The sequence below is a fragment of the Coenobita brevimanus genome, chromosome 57 (assembly GCF_032717465.1).
Source record: "Coenobita brevimanus isolate Jiangsu-jjx chromosome 57, ASM3271746v2, whole genome shotgun sequence".
Taxonomy (NCBI): Eukaryota; Metazoa; Arthropoda; class Malacostraca; order Decapoda; family Coenobitidae; genus Coenobita; species Coenobita brevimanus.
Genome location: NC_137010.1, coordinates 29,606,865 through 29,627,629, shown reverse-complemented (window position 1 = coordinate 29,627,629; position 20,765 = coordinate 29,606,865). Strand labels below are relative to the sequence as shown.

The window sequence follows — 20,765 nt, the reverse complement described above, 5'->3', positions numbered from 1 at the left end:
GCTCTGAAAGGTATTTGGCAAGTTTCGGTGCTGTATAATAGTTGTCTGTATGCAGCATATGATTCCCACCAAAATACCTTTCAAGGAGCACTTTCACTACACAGCCTAAGAAGCCAAGGGGGTGTGTTTTATCAAGATCGACAGTGCTGGCTGAATAAATGACGAAGTCAAGGATGTACCCCGTCTTACAGTCACACAGTACAAAGAACTTGATTCCAAAGCGATGGCGTTTGCTTGGAATGTACTGCACAAGCCTAAGACGTCCTCTGAACAAAACCAAGGATTCGTCAATGACAACCTTCTGAAAGGGTTGGAAGAATGTCATAAACTTATCCTTCATTCTGCTCAGAATCTCCCGGATCTTCTAGAGTGGGTCGGTTTGGGAAGGTACATCGTTGTCGGCAAAGTGCAGGTTTCCCATGATGTTCCGGAAGCGATCTCTGGCCATGTACTTATTGAAGGTGCGAGAGGGTAGTAAGGGGTCCATGGACCAGTATTCTTCCAACTCATGCTTCTTGGAGTGTGGCATGAGAAGCATGAGGGCTAAGAACACATACAGCTCCTGCACTCCCAGCATGGACCACTTTTGCTTCTTGGCTGCACCTGTACCACTTGCAGCACATTGTGATTCATACCTGTTGGTCTCATCACATATGTGCTGCATGACTTCGTCATCGAGGAAGGCCAAAAGGAAGTCCACACACTCAGCATCCTCGTCAAGAGTGAAGGCAGGCTGCACTCCTGAGGAACTCTCATCAAAATCGAGATGTTCAGGGACAAAATCGGACCCTTCCGTCCACGCGAAGGCGTCCAGGATTCCCTGTCGTGGCGATGTAGGGTGGGTGAGGGTGGAGGGTGGCTGTGAGGCAGATTTATCATGTTCAAGGTCACTCGCACTGACCCTGGGTTGCCGTACAGCACTAGCAGCCCTTACTCTAATAGCAACTCTACTTTTACGGGTCAGGAATTTACCTCTTCCTCTACAGCCTGCCTTCACTGTTGATGCTGGTGGTGACTCTGACGATGAAGACTCCGAAGATAATTCAGCAGAAGAAGAGGAAGAAATGAGTGAAGTGGGGCTTGGGGAATGGGGAGGTGAATCAACTCGGGACTCATGGCGGGCTGGGTCACACGGGGCCATTGTTCCGGGGCTAACCCACCGCCTTTTCACTCCCTTCCCAAATTCCTTCCCTTGCTGCACTAACGGCTCCTTTCCCTTGGAGCTAGGGATAAGTTGGGACACTGAAGCACTCGTACTAGTAGTTTCTGGCACGATTTCCTCACCCGACTCATCACACGAATCCCCCAAAGGGTCAAAATCACAAGAGTATTGAAAGGTGACAGGAATGATGGGAGAAACAGGAAGTGAGAAGGGCAGACACAGAAAAAGTATGATAAAGGTGAATGGAGAGGTAGGCAGCACTAGATCTAGTGATTGGATGTTGGACGCCACCACCAACCGTTTAAAGTACCATTTTGCCTGCACAAATCCCAGACTACAAGTGGGAACTCTGCACAGGTACACTGTACTGTGTGCCCTTGTTTTACAGTGAGGATTTTTTATGAAATCTGTTCCGTAACTATTTATTGTATATCATCAGTTATAACATGGGTTCAGTTTGAGGATGTGCTTCTGGCCAAGAGTCACCCACTGAACAGAATCTACAAACAAGTTTGCAACCCACCTAACTGGTAGTTATTTTGCTTTGCTGCACTTCACTCACTGCTTGAACTCTAGCACTACACTATTGTTTCATCACTGGCACCCTATAGTGACTGAGATCAAAGGCCATCTTCTAACAAACAAATGACTGTAAGCTTCCATGTCTGCTATCTTATAAGTGAAAATAGCCATTGTATATTGACCAGTGAGGCTTTGTATGGGATCATGATGATCATATAGGCGAAAATGCATTTGTACTTCAAAAAATAGTCCTAATTTTTTGTCATCATGTAAGCAGTCGGTTGTATACTAGTTCATTGTACAGCAAGGGTCTGCTGCACATATTAAAGGATGATACTGCTATATCATGGTAAGAGGAGTAGTTACTGTGTAGGCTTAGAAGTACCTGTACATTACCTGATTTTTTTTTTTTTTTTTCTCCCCAAGACATTTCTTCACAAGATACAGCATCAGGAAGTGGATTGGTAGATAGTATCTTGCTTATGGTATGTAATTTTCTCCAGTTGATTCCTCCTTCTCCTCCTCCTCTGGGAAAAGAAGAATGAAAACTGGAAAAAAAGGAAATGATGGTAGGTGGTGGCAGCCATCATTCACTGACTTGATGTAATGCTGCCAACTTTTTCTTTCACTGTATCATTCTTTTTCTGCATCTGCCCTCCTCTCCTCCAATTTCTCCCATCTTTCTTGTCACCTTTTATTGTTCTTCTTTCCTCCTTGGGTGGCTTTACTTTGAGTGACAAATCTAATGGTTTCTTGTAAGTCAGGAAACCATTTACAGCATTGGGTGGTAACCATATAACGAACCAAATGTGTTCCCTATGTGTCTGCAAGTGGGTTGGCGGAGGGTTAGTGCCCCTCCCCGTAAAACAACTAACTCAAAAACAAACGGCCACCCCTTGCGGGATTATGACGTCAGGCTAGATAGATAGATAGATAGATAAATTGTCAGAAATCCAACAACTTAATTAATGATAGACAATACGGTTTTCGCCACGAAAGATCCACCATTGACATACTCAATCTCTTAACTCATACCATCCATCAATCAATTGATCTTTTTGGAGAAACTCATGCAGTAGCTCTTGATATCTCTAAAGCTTTCGACAGAGTATGGCACCGTTCCCTGCTGTCCAAACTCCCTTGCTATGGACTAACGTCTTTTGTTCCTTTGATTTCTTCTTATCTTAGTGACAGGAAAATAAGAGTAAAAGTAGATGATGTATATTCGAATTTCCACTCAATTAACACCGGCGTGCCGCAGGGATCAGTTCTGGCGCCAACCCTATTTCTGGTTCATATTAATGATCTCTTATCTGTCACTCACAATCCCATTCACTCATATGCAGATGACTCAACACTACATAGTTCATTCACACTCAGACATCCATTTACAAAGTCTAATATCTCTACCTCTCAACTCAATACAGCCATCTCCATAAATGAAGATCTATCTACAATCAGTGAATGGGGACAAAACAACCTTGTCTCTTTTAATGCTAGTAAAACTAAATATATACAGTTTACCAATAGACAGATATTGCCAGACTCGTACATTACCTTCAGTGCTACTAATATTCCCATCTCCAAAAGTATTGAAATTCTTGGTGTCTCACTTAACAGTGCCCTCAGCTGGACCTCTCATGTCAGATCACTTGCTAAAACCGCCTCAAAGAAACTTGGATTATTGTACAGAGTCCGTAACTTCTTCGCCGATGAGCAGTTAGCTATAATTTATAAGAGTCATGTGCGCTCTCAGCTTGAATATTGCTCACCCTTGTGGAATGGTTGTGGAGAGGTTGCATTAAGGCAACTAGACAAAATTCAGAATAAAGCTGTTAGAATCATTAACAACCCTGCCATTACATATAAACTACCTCCCCTGCAAGTAAGAAGGAATGTTGCCTTGCATTATTTTACAGATATTTTTTTGGCAAATGCTCAGACGAAGTTGCGTCCATGGTGCCACCTCTCCATGCCTTCCCTCGTGCTACACGGGCATCTGGTAGCGCTCATGACTGGAATGTCACTCAACCATATTGCAGAACTTCTGCCTATCAGAATTCTTTCATTCCCCGAACTGCATCTCTCTGGAACTCGCTTCCCCAGAGTTGTTTTCCTCCAAATTTCAACCTACAACTCTTCAAGTCTAACTGTTACAGATATTTTATGAACAGAGGACACCAGTAATCTGGTGTATGGATTATTTTTTTTTCTCCATTTGTTTTTCCTTCCTCCGTTCTGTTATTAAAAAAAAAAAAAAAAAAAAAAATCACTCTTCATTGAGGCCTTTGGAAAATTCACAACTGATAATGTGCCATATATACTGTTGTCACATGTATTTCACCTTGTTTTTCCAGAGAGCCTGCAGAGTGCCAGTGAGAAATTTAGTGTCTGGTTACGTGAGAAATACAACGAGACACTCACTAATCTGCGGAAACTGCTGAGCCATGAAGGTATGGTGCACAACAGCACTAAGTAGCCCTTGTAATTTCAGGCATATCAGAGTTGGCTTGTTCCATATGTAAGTAAATAACATCTGGTTCCCTTGTGAGGTGTAGGGTTCTGAGGCCAGGAAAGTGACAAGATTGCAGATGGTGGCATTATTCACTACTGTATACCAGTAATAGAAAGTCTCCAACTGTCTTTCTGGGTTGCAAGCCTATGTGCACAGCACCTGCTTGTCATACTGGATGGTGCCTTAGACAACTAGACACCAGATTTTAAGCTCTTAAATCTGGGTAGCATCCTTGTTTAGTTCATTCTTGTTCCTAAAAGGGCAATTTATTGCAAATTGGGAAAGGCTTTCATGTTGAAATGGCTTTTGAAGGCTATATATGACACCTACAGTTTGAAAAGTCTGTCCCAAACTGAGTAGAATAGCTGGAGGTTAGAATGCATAAAATAAAAAATTCATCACCAGAGTCAGTGTATTAATGAACTGTTTGTCTATAGCTAGGTGCCTTAATCCTGGAAAAGGTGGACTTAGTGAATTGCCTCCATTAGTTGTGATTACGAAAGTTGTTATTGTTAGTTATAATAGTAGTTAGAGGTGGGATCTAGTAGGAAAATCAGGTATAGTCGCTCAGAAAGGAACATCACCCTTGGATGGACTGCTTGATGTCATGTGGTTCTGGTAACACTGCACATGTGATTGAAAAAAAATATATATATATATATATATCCACAGAAAATAGAAGTTTTCCAAATAACAAGTATTTAAGCAGTCCAAAATAAACTCTGCCACTGATATATGATAGACTTATGTGTATCTATCATACATGTTGAGACGATGGAGGATGACAATTGTGTGCAGAAGGAGATAAATATGAACGTCAGGGGTAGGGTTGTGTGAGACAGACTAAAAATGACCTGAGATGAAGTCATTTAGTGAGGCCACAGGGAAAATGGACTGAATAGGGAGGCTGCCAGAGATTGAGCAGTTTGGAGAGCCACCATTAGGTGACCAAGGCCAATGCATGCAAGCATGCTGAAGCCTTAATAAAAGATACAGTGCAATGCTGTGCACAGATGATATTGGTTTTCATGTTTCAGTAGCCATATTTCCATCTGAATCCACTGCCCAAACTTTTCAGATGATTTATTTGTCTGGAAAAGGAGTCAGGGAGTTTAGTAGACAGTAGTGATTTTTTTTAACTAACAGTATCTCTTTGCAGCCACACATTCAGATACATAATGATAATATCTTTGCTACCAATATGTCATATCATTTTATATATATCATATTACAGTATTTTATAGAAAATAATAGAGCCATCATATAATTCACTGTTCCTAGTACTGATACTTGCTTTAACCCGCCCCATACCCACAACATACGATGCATGTTGCAGCTTTTTTCAGGCTCAGTCCCCACAACATATAATGAACGTTTTGCTGTTGCAAGGTCCGTCGTTTGCACATGTTTCAAATTTCGCTCTTGATTTTTTACACCTTACTCTACGCGATGCCTGGCGGGGAAATGCCTTACCCTGTGTGACCCCCCTCCCCCCAGCACACCATCGTCTAGGCAACTCATCTGTTACCAGTGACGTGGCTTTCTCTCATGTACGTGGTGAGCGTGAGAGAGCGGTTATACCTGTACACGATAATGCAGGACTCAATAAAACTCATTTTCGAGCCTCGGTGAGCATTTTAATGGCAAAATTCATTGTTACCACATCAAAATATATCCTTTTTTCCAAAAAAAAAAAAGGTCGAAAAATGGTCGGCACTGGGGTGACCCAGAGGGCTAAAAATAGCTGGCACATGGCAGGTTAAATAGTAAAATGAAAAGAAAAGAAGGGCTTGTAAGAGTAAAACTTGGTGAATGAGTCTGAACAAGAGGACGTATCTTGAGATTATGAATGAAAATTTTAAGGCAGTTTTTGTAAAGGAGGGGGATTTCTTGAGACCCAGAATAAATCAGAACAGGAAAAACAAGATGAATTTGATAGAATTTGAACCAAAGAACTGCTGGAGCTAATGATAGGTGTGGTTGTAAGAAAAGTCATAGAGCCAGAAAATCTAAATGACTGGGTAATCAGAGAATATGCTGAGCAATTAGGTAAACCAATATACAAGATAATAAAGTGTTCTTCATAAGTGGGTGGTAGGTGAGGGTGCCATCATCTACTCACCCAGTGTAGGGATGTCATATAGTCTCTACACTGGGTGACAAGCCAAATGGTTTCCTGGGTACAGGAAACCATTTACCATACATCATGGGGTATAAAACGCACATTTTTGTATCAAGATTACTTTCAAATATCCCCATGCGTCCTGGAGGCCAGACTAGACAGGTTCACTTGGCTCCATTTAAAAGAATCTCTTATACAGATGATCATCTCATTGTTTGGCAGTTACTGTTATTTTCTAGAGTATAAAGACCTTTGATTTACTGTAAAAAGCTACATTCACTTGTGTATATACTCAGATTTTATGATTAGAAACACCCAAGTTCAAATACAGAACACTCAGGGTTTGTTTACAACTGGGTTTAGTGGTATAGCACTTTAGCAATTTACCATGATGCATACACCCTACTGTAGCAGGTTGATGTGGTCACTGGTGAACTCCCTGCTAACCATCTGAAATGCAGTCATAATGACTTTGATTGCCATCCACTTTCTAACTAGTAAGAGAATCTTATTGGAGATGTTGGCAAGCATGACTGCTGAGTCATTATGACAAACATCTGTCCCACATGGAAATTCAGTAACCCTTGCTAGGCTGGCTTCTCTTACTGATATTTTGTTTCATTCGAGACAAGAATATCATAGAAGGAAACAGTCTTATATTGCTGTTAATGAAAAATGGGAAAAACAGTTGTAATATTAAACAATACTACCTGAAATTACAGCATTTTAGCAGTTTTGTGATTTAGCACCAAGCGTTCACCCAGTCGAAAGTTAACATGACCACTGGTGAACTGCCTGATATCCTTCTGAAAGACAATCATGATCACTTTACTTGCCATCTACTCACTACCAAGCAAGGCAATCGTATTGGAGAGAGGTTGGCCTGCGAGACTGCTGAGTCATTATAAAACATATGAGGTCGCCAGTGGAGAAGGAGCTTACATGCCATGATTGCTAAGTAGAGTAATTAATGTTTAAAGTCTTGCAGTAATTACTGACAGTTTCGACTGAAATGTTAATTATGATACACCAAATTATTGCTCTGGGCGAGTTCTGTTTAGTCATACTCTAAAAAATATATAAAAAGCGAAATTCTTATTATATCAGAAATTAAATAGTTATATCTATTTTCTCGACCCATAAAAAACATTTGCATAAGCTCAGCATGATGTTACCACATAAACCTCTTAGGTGAAAGCAATAAACTTTATAAGTTTTTTTTATCTTAATCCTGTTAATTGATTTTCAGCGAATTTTTGTAAATCAAAATTAAGAAATGGCGGGGGACAGGGCGATGTGCAGGCGATTTGTTTGTGGCCACCCTGTACGGGATTGAGGTGTATGGGAATAGATAGATAGATAGAAAATTAAGAAATACCATTCTGGTACTTTTTGACGAGCCTTTCAATTTAATAAAGACATAAACATAAAATTTTTAGCATAGCATTTATTCTAGGAACACTCACGAATCCAACAAGGCCATTATGCTTATGAGGGTTGAGTGATGGAGAGAGCTAGTAGTCCAAGAGGTCATCTGGGTCAGACTCCATGTCTGCAGTGACGTCCCAACCTTACGGTTGTTGCTGTGTTGCGAATATTTCCTCAAAGAAGGGCTGATGAGCTTGTGGTACATACTGTGTGAGGTCCTTAAGGTCTTTCAGTTTCTCTGGAGTCATCAGAACTCAATTTGGATATTTTAAAGGGAGCACTGTGTTTGCAAGAATGAACTTTGCAGCATCGTACTTTTGAGCACGACCTTTCTGGAGCTTCATCTTCACAGGTTCTTCTAAGTCCCCATACAAACAATTGACTTCAATTCCAGTGGGTTTGGGAGGGAGAAAGCAAGCCACTCTCAACCTTTTGTACAGCTGAAAAATGGACCCTTTATTATGACTTGTTTCACCAAGTTGATAGAGGAGGCCTTGCGCGGAAACTTACCACACACAACTCAAAATTGGCAACTCAGGCGTGTAAGCTCCTACTCCGCTGGGAACCTCATATGTCCCATATGGAAATTCAATCACCCTTTTAAGGGTGGCTTCTCTCACTGGTACTTTGATTCAAGACTAGAGTACTGTAAAAGGAAACAGTCTTATATTACTAATAGAGAAATACAGGAAAAGCAATTGTAACATTAACCCCTAAAACGCGGATCGTCGCATTTGCGACGGTCGGCCCAAAGGGCAAAACGGCGGGTCGTCGCGTTTGCGATTTGAGTTAATTTTGAATAACCGCGGGCAAGCAGGCTCAAGCTGGTACAGTAATCACTCCAATATCCGGATCAATAGAGCCATCGGTAGGTTCGGATATTGGTTTTGTCCGGATATTGGGCCCCAGCTTATGGACTTGTACTTACGGACCCTAACACAGAGAAACACCTATACAACTCCCTCCGGACATGCATAGCACCTATTTAACACCCAAATCACACCAATAAGGCACATAAATGACTGAAATAAATGCAATAGACACATAAAATGTGGGTTTAGAAGTATGTTCATACATTAATAAACATTCTGGTACTTATGGACTCTAACCGAACCTAACCTAACCGAACCTAACCGAACTCTGAAAAACACATTCCTACTGCACATGCATGAGGTAAGTTTAGTATGGAAAGAAGTACAGTATGACACTTTCTGGTAAGTATAGTATGGGAAAAAATACAATATGAAACATTCTGGTAAATATAGTATGGAAAATAGTACAACATGAAACATTTTGGCTACTTACAGCAAGTCCCTGGCCACCTCGATGAATAACCGCCTCCTCTCGGACTCTGACAGTAAGAACGATTTCCTGAAGCACTTGCACTACACTCTTCCTGAAATCTTGCACTGACCTTAGTCACTAACACACAGAAGTCCGTTCTTTTCACAGTGTTCACTTTAGTCCAAATAATGTTCCATTAAATTTAAGTGTTGCACATTAACTTTTCCCAAGTTTTTTTAAGTTTCCAAAGCCAAAACAAAGAAGGTTAGTTACGTTAAATTTCTTTTCTACTTAGTCTTTTCTCCCAACTTGAAAACCTTAACACAACACACCGTTTTTTTCACTGCACAACACTCAAAATTCCCGTGTGGTCTAGTGGAGAAGTTCTTGCTGTTTATTCACTGTCAGAGCCCGAGAGTATCACTGGCAGGCGTCCAAGGGGTGCATCGGTGGGTAGTGGTGATGGCGTACCGACTACAGAAGACTCTGAAGACAGCCGCAAACTCACGTCGAGCGGTGACTCCACTGTAGCTGATGTGCTGGGCTGTGGCTCGGAGCATGAGGGCCTGTCTTGGGGAGGCAACGGAGTGGAACCAGGGCTTGGCACAGCGGGGGTCACGGGCCTGAAAAAACTGTCAATCGTTGACTGATGCAAGGACCGACGATTCTGGCGATTGATGATGCGCTGCCGGAAAGCACGCACTTCCTCCACGAGTCCCAAGGGCCCCATCTCCCTGTCGCAGTCCGGGTGTTCCAGGTAGTCTAGGACGAACTCTAGATGTTCCCGGAGTGCGCTCAGCTTGGGGATGGCTGGAGTAGTGTCCTGCTGGGCGGAGTCTGCATCATCATCGCCTTCGTCGTCGGAATCTTCAAGTTCGGGACTGACACCAGCAACCGAAGACGCGATCTCGATATCAGACAACGTCTGATACCCAGGATCGCCCTCGTCGTCGTCCAACCACTCACGAACATCGTCCACATCAACATCGTCGCCGTGCGTACGTAGCCGTGCATGGAAGTCATCCATGTCAAACCCTAGGAAATCGTACTCCACATCTGTTCCGAGAAGCAGACGAGACCAACCATTTTCAAGAGTTTTCACAGGGACTTCCTTCCATGCACTAGCCCAGTTGTACAGTGCAGACTTGATGTTGTAGCGGCGAAGGTTTTCCAAAGTCCGCTTGCCTCGAGTGTCACGTCCTTCCCTGCGCTCGTCCTCGTCCTCGAGAACCACCATCACCTCGTCCAGGAACTTCCGACGGTACAGGCGCTTTGTTGCCACGATCACTCCTTGGTCCATTGGTTGAATGAGAGCAGTCGTATTAGGTGGCAGAAACATGCACCTAATACGGCCATTCTCAGCAACCAAGTCCTTGTCGCACGGGTGGGCAGGTGCATTGTCGAGGAGAAGGAGAGCCTTTACCTGGTCGCGAGGAATTCCCAGTGTCTTCGTCTGGTAATGTATGACCTCCTTGACGAAGTGATGGTGAAACCAGTCTTTGAAAATCACAGCTGTGAACCATGCTTTCAAAGAATGGTACCATACGACAGGAAGGACATCCATCACCCCACGAAGGCACCGAGGCTGCTTTGCACGGCCAACAATAACGGGCTTAAGCCGGTGCATGCCGTTAGCATTGGCACAACACAAAGCAGATATCCGTTCCTTAGAAAGCTTGCGGCCAGGTACACGCTTCTCCGTCTCATCGGCGAGAGTGTTCGTTGGCACCGAGCGATAGAATAGGCCAGTTTCGTCAGCGTTATAGACTTGACCGAGAGTGAGGCCCTCCCTGTCGATCAAGCCTTTCACCTTGTGCCGAAACTCGTCCACTCCATCCTCGTTAGTGTCCAATGCTTCGCCATGTGCTTTACGGTTAGTAAGGCCATGTCGCAACTTGAACGCGAAGAGCCAACCCTCGGATGCCTTGAAGTCTAGGGCGTCGTGAAGCCTTGCAAACTTCTCAGCAGCAGCCTTCAGCTCTGTTCCACGTACCATCACACCAGCTGCACGTTGCTGTCGATACCAAATCAACGTGGAGCGGTTGATCTCTGCATACTTGGGGGTAAACATAACCTTCCTCTCCACGTTGCGTTTGCTTCTCGACGAGAAGTCAGCCGTGTACTGCATGAGCTTGTCTCGGGAACGCTTGATATCAAACAAAGTCGACCGGGCCAGGTTGAACTCGCGGAGCATGCGAGAGGAAGACCAACCCGCATCAACCTTCTCCAATACCTCCCGTTTCTTCTCCAGAGTCAACACCACTCTCTTCCTTTTCTCAGGAGGCGGGGCCATCATCACACACACTAAGAGTAGGGCAGAGAGCAGCAGGAGGCCTTGCAGCAAGTACGGCACCACCACAAAAGCGAGCACGTGGGCAGCCATGGCGAAGAGCGTAGGTCTTGTCGCGGTGAGAGACAGGCGGGAAGTGGGGAGGATGCAGCGGCGCTCTATCGGACGTCGGAGGAATGACGAACCAAAACAATGCTCTCACGCGGCGCGCGCGGCAAGTTCAAATTACGGACGGCAAAAAAATCGATTTTTTTTCCAATTTTTTTTGGATTTTTGGACCATTTTGGGAATGTTTGATCCCAGGACGATAAGGTTCGGATAGTGGGGATGTTCGGTTATTGGGCGTCCGGATATTAGAGGGATTACTGTATTGTCTATCAGTCCCGCCACCCGTGAGCTACTTTTAGCACACTTGACCTTTGTACTACTGACCTCGGTTGTTGCCAAGTCTCATTTTTTTTACCCACAGACGCACCGATGCGCGGCCCTCCCTCGTCGTGCGATATGGAAACGCGCGGATGGCTGATACGTGTCAATCTGCGCCGTCATCTCGCAAGCACTTTTTGCTATTGGGAAACGCTTGTTTCCCCAGTTGTCACACTGTCATTTTTTCGCGCGGTTTGCCCCAGAATAGCATCAGTCCACGCAAATCTGCCACGGTGACACCATGTCAGGCTCTAGCTCTTCTAGTTCCGTGCCTTCTAGCCCTCCGAAAAAGGGTTTTGTTACCTCTACGCCCTTCAAAACTTTACCAGTGACTACCAAGGGGCTAAGTGACTCGGCCATAGCATCAGAACTGTTGAAAGCCTCTATGGACTATGGCAGTGACGTGGGTGTTTTGTCTAGCCTGGCTGAATCCGAGACACAATCGAGTGCTGATTCAGGCCCCGAAGTGATTATTTCTGTGCCGGAGGAAACTGTGACTGTGCCCAGCACCTGAACAGGGAAGGCCCCGGTGAAAAGGGGCCTCGAATATGGAAAGGGAGAAAAAAGGAAGAGGAGCGGAGACACCAGTGCACCGCCATTGTCCACTACGCCACGCCACACCACTGCAAGCCCGCCACGTTCTTCCAGCCCTCTTCTCTCGTCCTCCTCGTCTGCTGTCCTGTCTCCTGAGTCATCGGAGTCTCCATCACCACCGAGAAAGGGAAGTAGACGAGCAATGTTACGTATGAGAGGTTATCATAGGCCTAGTGTTTGTGTCAGTAAAGTTAAGTCCCCTAGGCTAACTCCCACTAGGCAACTCAGGAGTCACGCCACCGCGGGTAACCTTGACCCAAGCGATAATGTCCCTCCCACCACCACCACCACCACAACACCAACACGGCCTGGGATAGCCTCTCCCTTACCTACTATTGCCCAGCCTGCCTCACCCACTCCCACACGACCTGCCTCAGCCCCTGCCGCCCCAAGCACCTCCCAGCCTAGGCAGGGAACTTTAGATGCTTTCGTGTGGTCAGAGGGATCAGATTTTGTGCCTGAAGATCTGCCCTTTGACGAAAGTGAGTGTGGAATTCAGGCTGACTTCCCTGTGGACGACGATGGTGAATGTGTTGACTACCTGTTGGCCTTCCTTGACTACGAGGTTATGGAGCACATCTGTACCGAGACAAGCAGGTACGAGGGGCAATGTGCGCCAGTTCGCGAAGAAGAAGGTGAGGCTGCGATGCCATCCACATCGCGGATGGCATCATGGGTGCCTTTGACGATCCGCGAGCTTTTTGTATTTATTGGCTTGATGTTGCTTATGCCGCACAACTGGAAGCATAAGTTGGAAGAGTACTGGGGTTCCGACGAGCTGTGCCCAACACCCATATTCAATAAATACATGAGCCGCAATCGTTTTAGGCAGCTGATGACTTATCTTCACTTCGCGAATAATGATGAGCCTTCCCAAACTGACCCATTATGGAAAGTGAGGGGAATCCTGAACATGATCAAAGATAAGTTTACGAGGTTCTTGCGCCCTTTCAAGAAAGTCGTGATTGACGAGTCTTTGGTATTGTTCAGGGGCCGTCTTCGGTTCGTCCAGTACATTCCAAGCAAACGCCACCGCTTTGGAATCAAGTTTTTCGTGCTGTGCGACTGCAAGACGGGGTTCATCCTTGACTTCGTCATCTACACCGCCAGCAATGTCGACTTGGATAAGACTGACCCCCTTGGATTCTCTGGTTCTGTTGTGAAAGTGCTTTTGGAAAAGTACTTTGGCGAGAATCATGTCCTGTATACGGACAGTTACTATACAGCTCCAAAACTCGCCAAGTACCTTTCTGAACACGGCGTCGGCTCCTGTGGCACTGTCAGAAGTAACAGGGCACATTACCCTGCCTTCCCAGAGGCTGAAAAGTCAAAGCGGGGAGACGTGCACCTGAAGAAATCTGACAAGATGCTTGCGATCAGGTGGCATGATAAGAGAGTCGTGAACATGCTCACCACAGTACACAAGGGTGAAATGCTGGCAACAGGGAAGGTCGACAGAAGGACTGGCGAGCCTGTGATGAAGCCTGATGCTGTCATTGACTATAATGTCAATATGCGGCTGGTGGACAAGTCGGATATGATGATTGGAGAGATTGACTGTCTGAGGAAAAATCGTCGTTGGTACAGGAAGGTGTTCTTGCACTTGATTGACATGTGCATGTTGAACGCCTTCATCCTGTATAAAATCAAGAACAGGAAGCCAGCCAACTACTCTCTCAGAAGATTCTCCAAGACTTGTGTCTACCAGCTGCTTCAGCGTTACGGCCAGGTGCTTTCTACAGGTCCCAAACACCACCCTCACACACCTCCAGACCGCCTACAGTGTATGGCCTACCTTCAGCGACACCGCCTGGAGCCACTGCCAGCCACTGCAAAGAGGGGGAAAGCACTGAGGAGGTGTCATGTGTGCAGCCACACTACCAGGCAGGAAAGAACTTTTAGGCGCACCTCCTTGCAGTGCAAAGAGTGCAAAGTTCCCCTCTGTGCTTACCCGTGTTTTTTCGACTACCACAGCCTAAGTAGATTTTGAAAATAAGGGTAAAAATATTGGGAAAAATACTGAGAGTGACAGTGATAATATTGTTTAGTTTTCTTTTACGTGCTGACAGTGACAGCCTGATGAGTGTAAATTAGTGTATGTACTTGTAAAAGCACTGACAGTTACAGTGTTTTTTGTTGTAAATAATTGTACATAGTAATCATATAAGTATTGCGAGTGACAGTCACTCCAGTGTAAAAAGATAAAAGCATATTTTCCTATTCTATGTTCTGAAAGTGAAAGTTTTTTGTGTATAAAATATTATTTTTATAACACTGGACAGTGACACTGATGAATAAGGCAAAAAAAAAACAGATACAGTGAAAGTGAGCGATAGAAATGAAGTGCGAGTGGCCGACAGGAGCGAGAATAAAGTGCCTGCCGTAAGGCTGAATAAACTCGGGCCGCGGTGGTCTTCCTCAGTCCCAATCCACAATACTGGCAGTGACATTGATTTTTATGACCGTAATAGTGACAGGCAAATGTTTGCGAAGTCCTATGATGGAAAAAAAAAGGAGTATACGTGTTTTTTGCCGAGAAAAGGCAAATGTGACAATATTGACGGGAAGATCGCCACCGCGCTGCATGTCGGCCATGCGCTCCGTCCATTTTAGCCTTATTTTCGGTTCTTATTTACAAATACGGATTCCAAACAACCTGTACGTTGTTGTATAAAGTGTACTGTGACAGATTGAGGCTGTGGTAGAAAGAAAACCGGGTTTCTGGAGGTGTGAGAGGGAAGACTTTGTTACCCAACTTTGCAAGTCTTCACAAGTCCTTTGGTAGTCAACGAAGGCTCAACATGTGGCTCAGGAGATAGCTGAATGTAAGTAATATATGCCATAAAAATTTTAATGCTCTAGGGTTAATCTATGATTTTTGGCAAATATTTTTCCACAGGTACTCAGACCCCGCTACAACCCCGCCACAGGGGGGGGATCGCGCGTACACAGCCGCGTTTTAGGGGTTAAACAGTACTGCCTGAAATTACAACTACACTGTGTTTTTCAGCTGTGACTGATGTACTTTAGCAGTGCTGGATCAGGGATCAGCCACTTACAGTACAATGTAGGCTGGTTAGCTCATGTTTGGCAGCTTCTTTGACTGTTAGAATAAAACAGGATAAGAAAGTGGAGGTAGTGACGTAGAATTTTGATAACATTTAATGAGAAGTACTGTGTGTAAGGGAGTTGGATGGTAGAATGAATGTCTCAATACCTATCTATCTCTAATTTTATTTATCTGCTTCTCTATCTGATATTCACCTTGGCATTTCCAGTGCAGAATTATGTTCTGATAATTGAAAATGGGGCTGCATTTCTCTTGCACTATCCTTAGAGCTGTCACTTAATATACAGTGATATAGCAACTGAGAGACAGCAGTTTTACAAAGGCATAACAATGGATGTTTAAATGTTTTCACTAAATTTGATATGTTTGTTTTGAGGTGAATGACTGTTTTTAGTAAATCATGAACAGTTAGTAATGCTTTGTTAGTTTTTGATGTTGCAAGGCAAACGGCACTGTCAGTGAGGGAGTGTTATTGAGAAGAGAGTAGAGACAGCTGTACGCCTTGTTCCCAGGAACCTCGCCATATTGAACTTCAGTTGTAAAACATTTTAATTTGCGTTTTGTTTAGTGTTTGTATACACAAGTGCTACATTTATTATTATTATTATTATTATTATTATTTTTATGATGGTAGATGGTGGCAACCATCATCCACTCACTTGATATAGTGCTTCATACTTCTTCCTTAGCCTTTATCATTCTGTTTCTGTGCCTGCCCTCCTCTCCTCCTATTTCTCCCATCTTTCCTGTTACTTCTTATTGCTTTTCTTTCCTTTACAGGTGGCTTTACATTGAGTGACAAGCCAAATGATTTCCTGTAAACCAAGAAATCATTTATAACGCTGGGTGGTAACCATATAACCGAACCATACGTGCTCCCTACGTGTCAACAAGTGGGTTGGTGGAGGGTTAGTTCCCCTCCCTGTAAAACAAATAACTCAAAGTCAAATGGCCACCCCTTATGGGATTATGGCATCTGGCAATAGATAGATAGATAGATAATTATTATTATTGTGGAGGTATTCAGAGGTTAGGGAGAGTGCATCATTAGTGATGGCATTGATATCATGTTCAGGAGCATTTTTCTGAGCAGAAAAGACTCGTGTCGTATTTCATTTGGTTTGTTTAAGGATATTTTTTCAGTTAGGAAGTGAATGTGTTGTCTGTAGGTAATGAGACATCAGGAGCAAGTTACAGTAGTCTCACATCACAGTGAGTCGAGATCAAATGTGGAAAAATACCCAAACACCAGAGGTGTGAGGCACGAATCTGGCTAGTATGGAGTATTTTTAGGGTAAATAAAAAGCTGTAAATGTTCCATGTAATTGATTTTTGAAAATCTGTTTGTGTTTATGATTGTAATATACAGTACATGCAGGCATTTGAAAACATGCAAGCATTTGAGTTGGAGAAAAAGTGTATTCCTGCATTTAATGGCCTATTTTCGTAAATGAATGAAAGAACGGGTTTTATTAAGTTTTGTTGTTTTAAGTTCATTTCATGAAAAATAATACTTATCTCTACATACTAATACATATTTATTGTACTTTAATGGAGATGAGCATTAACCCCTACACCGCGGGCTTGTTTACCAATGACTTGCGTGTGCCGCGGGGTTATTTGGGCTCCGACAGACTCTCAAAAAATATTTGCCAAAAATCAGTTATTAGTCCTAGAATAATAAAATTACATATGCTTATGGCACATATCTTCAGCTTTCTCCTGGAATGATTGTTGAGCCTTCGTCGGTTACCGTAGGACTTGTGGAGACCTCTGAAGTAGGGTAACGAAGTCTCCACTTTACACTTCCCGACAACCCGTAATATGATTACCACAGCCAGATACAAACACTATAAACACTATTCTACAATTTTCAAGTAGTTTGGGATCCATACTCAAAAAAAAAAACACTGTGAAAGCAATGGAAATTACGAGCGCGTCTGATCATCGCACTGGCACTAGTTCGCTCATGGTAGTCTGTCATTTATTATTCATAAAACCCCTCACACTTTATATTTCTATTACTATATAACACTTATATATATCTACAGTCTTTATCCATAAGTTTCCTTCAGTAGTATTAGTTTATTGTCACTGTAGGGATTCAATTTCTTTCAGTAAAATACGTAGCATTCACTTTCTCGTCCTGTATACTGGCATTGAGAGTGAATGTCACTTTCATCTTCACTCTCATAACTCATAGCATTCAGACATGCTAGAGTGAAACTTTCACTTTCATTACTCCTAGGGTATATACTCGTATTCTTATAATACTACTCATTTACATTTCTATTTACGTTCTCTATTTTATTTACGTTATTTACATTTCTATTTTATTTACACTGTGTTGTGCACTGTCACTTGAAATAACTTATAAAACTATTTTCCATTGTTCACGTATATTTACATTCATTACTTTCACTTGCTGTTTACACATTATTTACACATTATTTACAATTCCACTTGCACTGTTTTACTCAATAGAAAGATCGTAGTCACTCTTTTATCAATTGTCAGCCCTTTACCTCTTTCCACACGAGGTTTAGTAGGGGGTAAAGGTCACAGAGCCATTTGCATGGGGGTGAAAAAAGGCCTTGAAGTCAGCAAGATGAAACATACGTCCTCTCACTTCGGAAGATGAGAGTACACTGATAACGCAGGGGCCAGGCCAGCTAGCCTAGAGGCCTGCTTTAGGGGTTATTCAGAGTTACCAATATTACTTCTTGAAACAGCTAAGTCTAGCACTGATATGATTGGCAGGAAATCTAGACAATACATTATAAATTTGGTAGTTCCAGGTGAATGTAAATATCATTTAGGCTTCTCCCCTCCCTCCTTACATGTATATTTATTACGAAAATAGATTAGAGGCCTACTTAGGAGATATATAATCAGAGCTACCAATGTTAAATCTTGAAACAGCTTTGTGTAGCACTGATATGATTGGCAGGAAATCTAGACAATACATTATAAATTAGGTAGTTCCAGGTGAATGTAAATATCACTTAGGCTTCTCCCTTCTCTCCTTACATGTATATTTATTACGAAAATAGATTATACGGCATATTTCAAGGGGAAAAAAACAGCGAAAATTAGCGAACGAGTGCACGTGAGGTGTTGTCAGGTGATAATTAGCCAATTCCAGGTGTATGGCACTCTCACTTACCTGATTTCTTTCTTGTATATATTATTTGGTATAAGAATACGACATAGGGCTTATTTCAATGGATGAAATCAGTGAAAAATTCCAGGGAAGATTTACTTAGCGTAGCATGGCCGGGCAGGCGAGAGGATAGGGTAATGGAGGGGGGGTAGGGAGGGGAGTCAAGAACGGGGAGAAATGGCTAAATTGTCAACAATTCATGGGAGTACAGATGAGATTAGGAGTGCTGACTAGTGTTGGACATTGTCAGTACTGATAGATGATACAAACCCCCACTTGAAAGCCCGGGTGAATTCAAAATAACACAGAATCACAAAAGCGACGCCCCACGGTATGATCCCTTGCTCCCAAGCGTCACGAAAGTGACGCCCCGCGGTTAAGGGGTTAAGTCTCAAATTGTTGTACAAAAGGAATTGGGCAGTTTGGACTTCATAAACATAGTGTTAAGATGCAATCTGGTTACGTAGTAACTTTTTGTAAGGAAAGGGTTGTTTGTTTGTTTGTTTTCTTGTCTTGTACCCTTCTTATACATAAAAATACAGAAACCAAACACATATACAGTACTGAATAGAGATTCTGAAAGGTGGACTTCGTAAAGTATTAAGATGGTGTCATGGAACGAAGTAACATTTTGAAAGGAAGTGGTTGTTTGTTTGTTTTCTTGTCTTGTACTCTTCTTTATATAAAATAAAGAAACCAAAGGCAGATATACAGTACTGAATAGAGATTCTGAAAGGTGAGTGTGTATTTGAGTGAAAAATACTCATATCAAGTAACCTTTCTGTAGTCATGGTCGAGACATACTTTTTTCCTCAGAACTGCCCTTCCAGCATTAGGGTGAATCTTTCTCACTGCAGCGTCTAATATGCCGCGAAATACGGTACTACAGTGGATAGTAACCATATAACTCTCATTTTTGGCTGGGTTAAATGTCCCCCAGCTTCCCCTATCTGAATTAATTTAATCATGGCAGACATTCTGGAGAGCTTCAGAGGGCCCAGTACCTGCCCAGGGCCCCAACCAAATGGACAGATTTGCAAGGCCATGTGGGATGTGAGAGGTGTGAATGAGGAGAGCAAGAGGGTAGAAGTGGTGAATGTGTTCAAGAGTGCGAGATATGCCGTGATGGCATTGTGTGAAACAAAGATGAAAGAGGATGAAGTGGAGAGGTGGGAGGGTGTGAAAAGTGTAAGATTGGGCGTGAATGGGCGAGAAAAATACAAGGAAGGAGTTGCTTTGTTGATGATTGAGGTGTGGGAGAGTGAAATGAGAGATTACAAATGTGTCAGCCTGAGATGTATGTATGTCAAGTTCAAGAAGGTGAAAGTGGCAGTGATTGTAGCGTATGTACCATGTGATGACAGGAGTGAGAGAGAGAGAAAGATAGGTTTTGAGATGAGCTGGATGAAGCAGTGAGAGAAATGCCCAGGAGCTACAAAGTGATCGTAATGGGCGATATGAATGGAAGAGTAGGCACTGGTCCTTAGGATGACATAATGGGTTGTACTGGAATACCAGGAGAAAATAATAATGGGAAGCAACTGAAGGATATGTGTCAGGAAAGGAGATTGTGCATTTGTAACTTGTATTTCAAACATAAAGACGCACATAAGTATACATGGTATATAGGGAACAGGGAATGTGTTGAAAGGACCCTGATTGATGAAGTGCTCATTGAGAGGTTGATGCTGGGATTGGTTGCTGATATGAGGATCATGAGAGGATGATGTGGTGGTGTGTCAGATCATATGATTGTGGTATGCAAGATCAGGCTGAGAGGAGCGAGGTGGACCAGGAGAAAGAGGAGCAGTCAGGGAGAAGGACTGAATGTCAGAAGGCTGAGGGTCAGAGAAATGGCAGATGAATGCAGGACCAAAGTAGGGGAGGAGTTGGAATCAGTGAAATGGAATGAAATGGATCTAGACAGTTTGTGGAATGCATATTGGGATTGCTTAGTTAGGAATGCTGCAGTGGTGTGTGATGTGGCAAGAGTAACAACAAAGAAGAAAGGTACAGCAAGGTGGGATGAAGAGGTTAAGAAAGCAGCGGAGGAAAAGAGGAAAAAGTGGCTAGGGTGGTTACAGGAGAGGGGTTCAATTGAAAGAAGAATTGAATATATTGAGAGCAAGAAACACACAAAGAGACAAGTGAAGAGGAAAAAGGAGGAGGTAGATGATGACCAAGGAAGA

At 43.2% G+C, this 20,765-nt stretch overlaps 1 protein-coding gene across 1 annotated transcript in view; it reads left to right on the top strand.

Moving 5' to 3' along the window:
* LOC145402131 (nucleolar complex protein 4 homolog) overlaps positions 1 to 20,765 on the top strand; it is a 146,311-nt gene that overhangs the window by 36,882 nt on the left and 88,664 nt on the right. Inside the window, exon 3 of the mRNA XM_080274248.1 lies at positions 4,042 to 4,137. Within this exon, the coding sequence (XP_080130374.1) occupies positions 4,042 to 4,137 (96 nt within the window). The remainder of the gene's footprint in view (positions 1 to 4,041; positions 4,138 to 20,765) is intronic.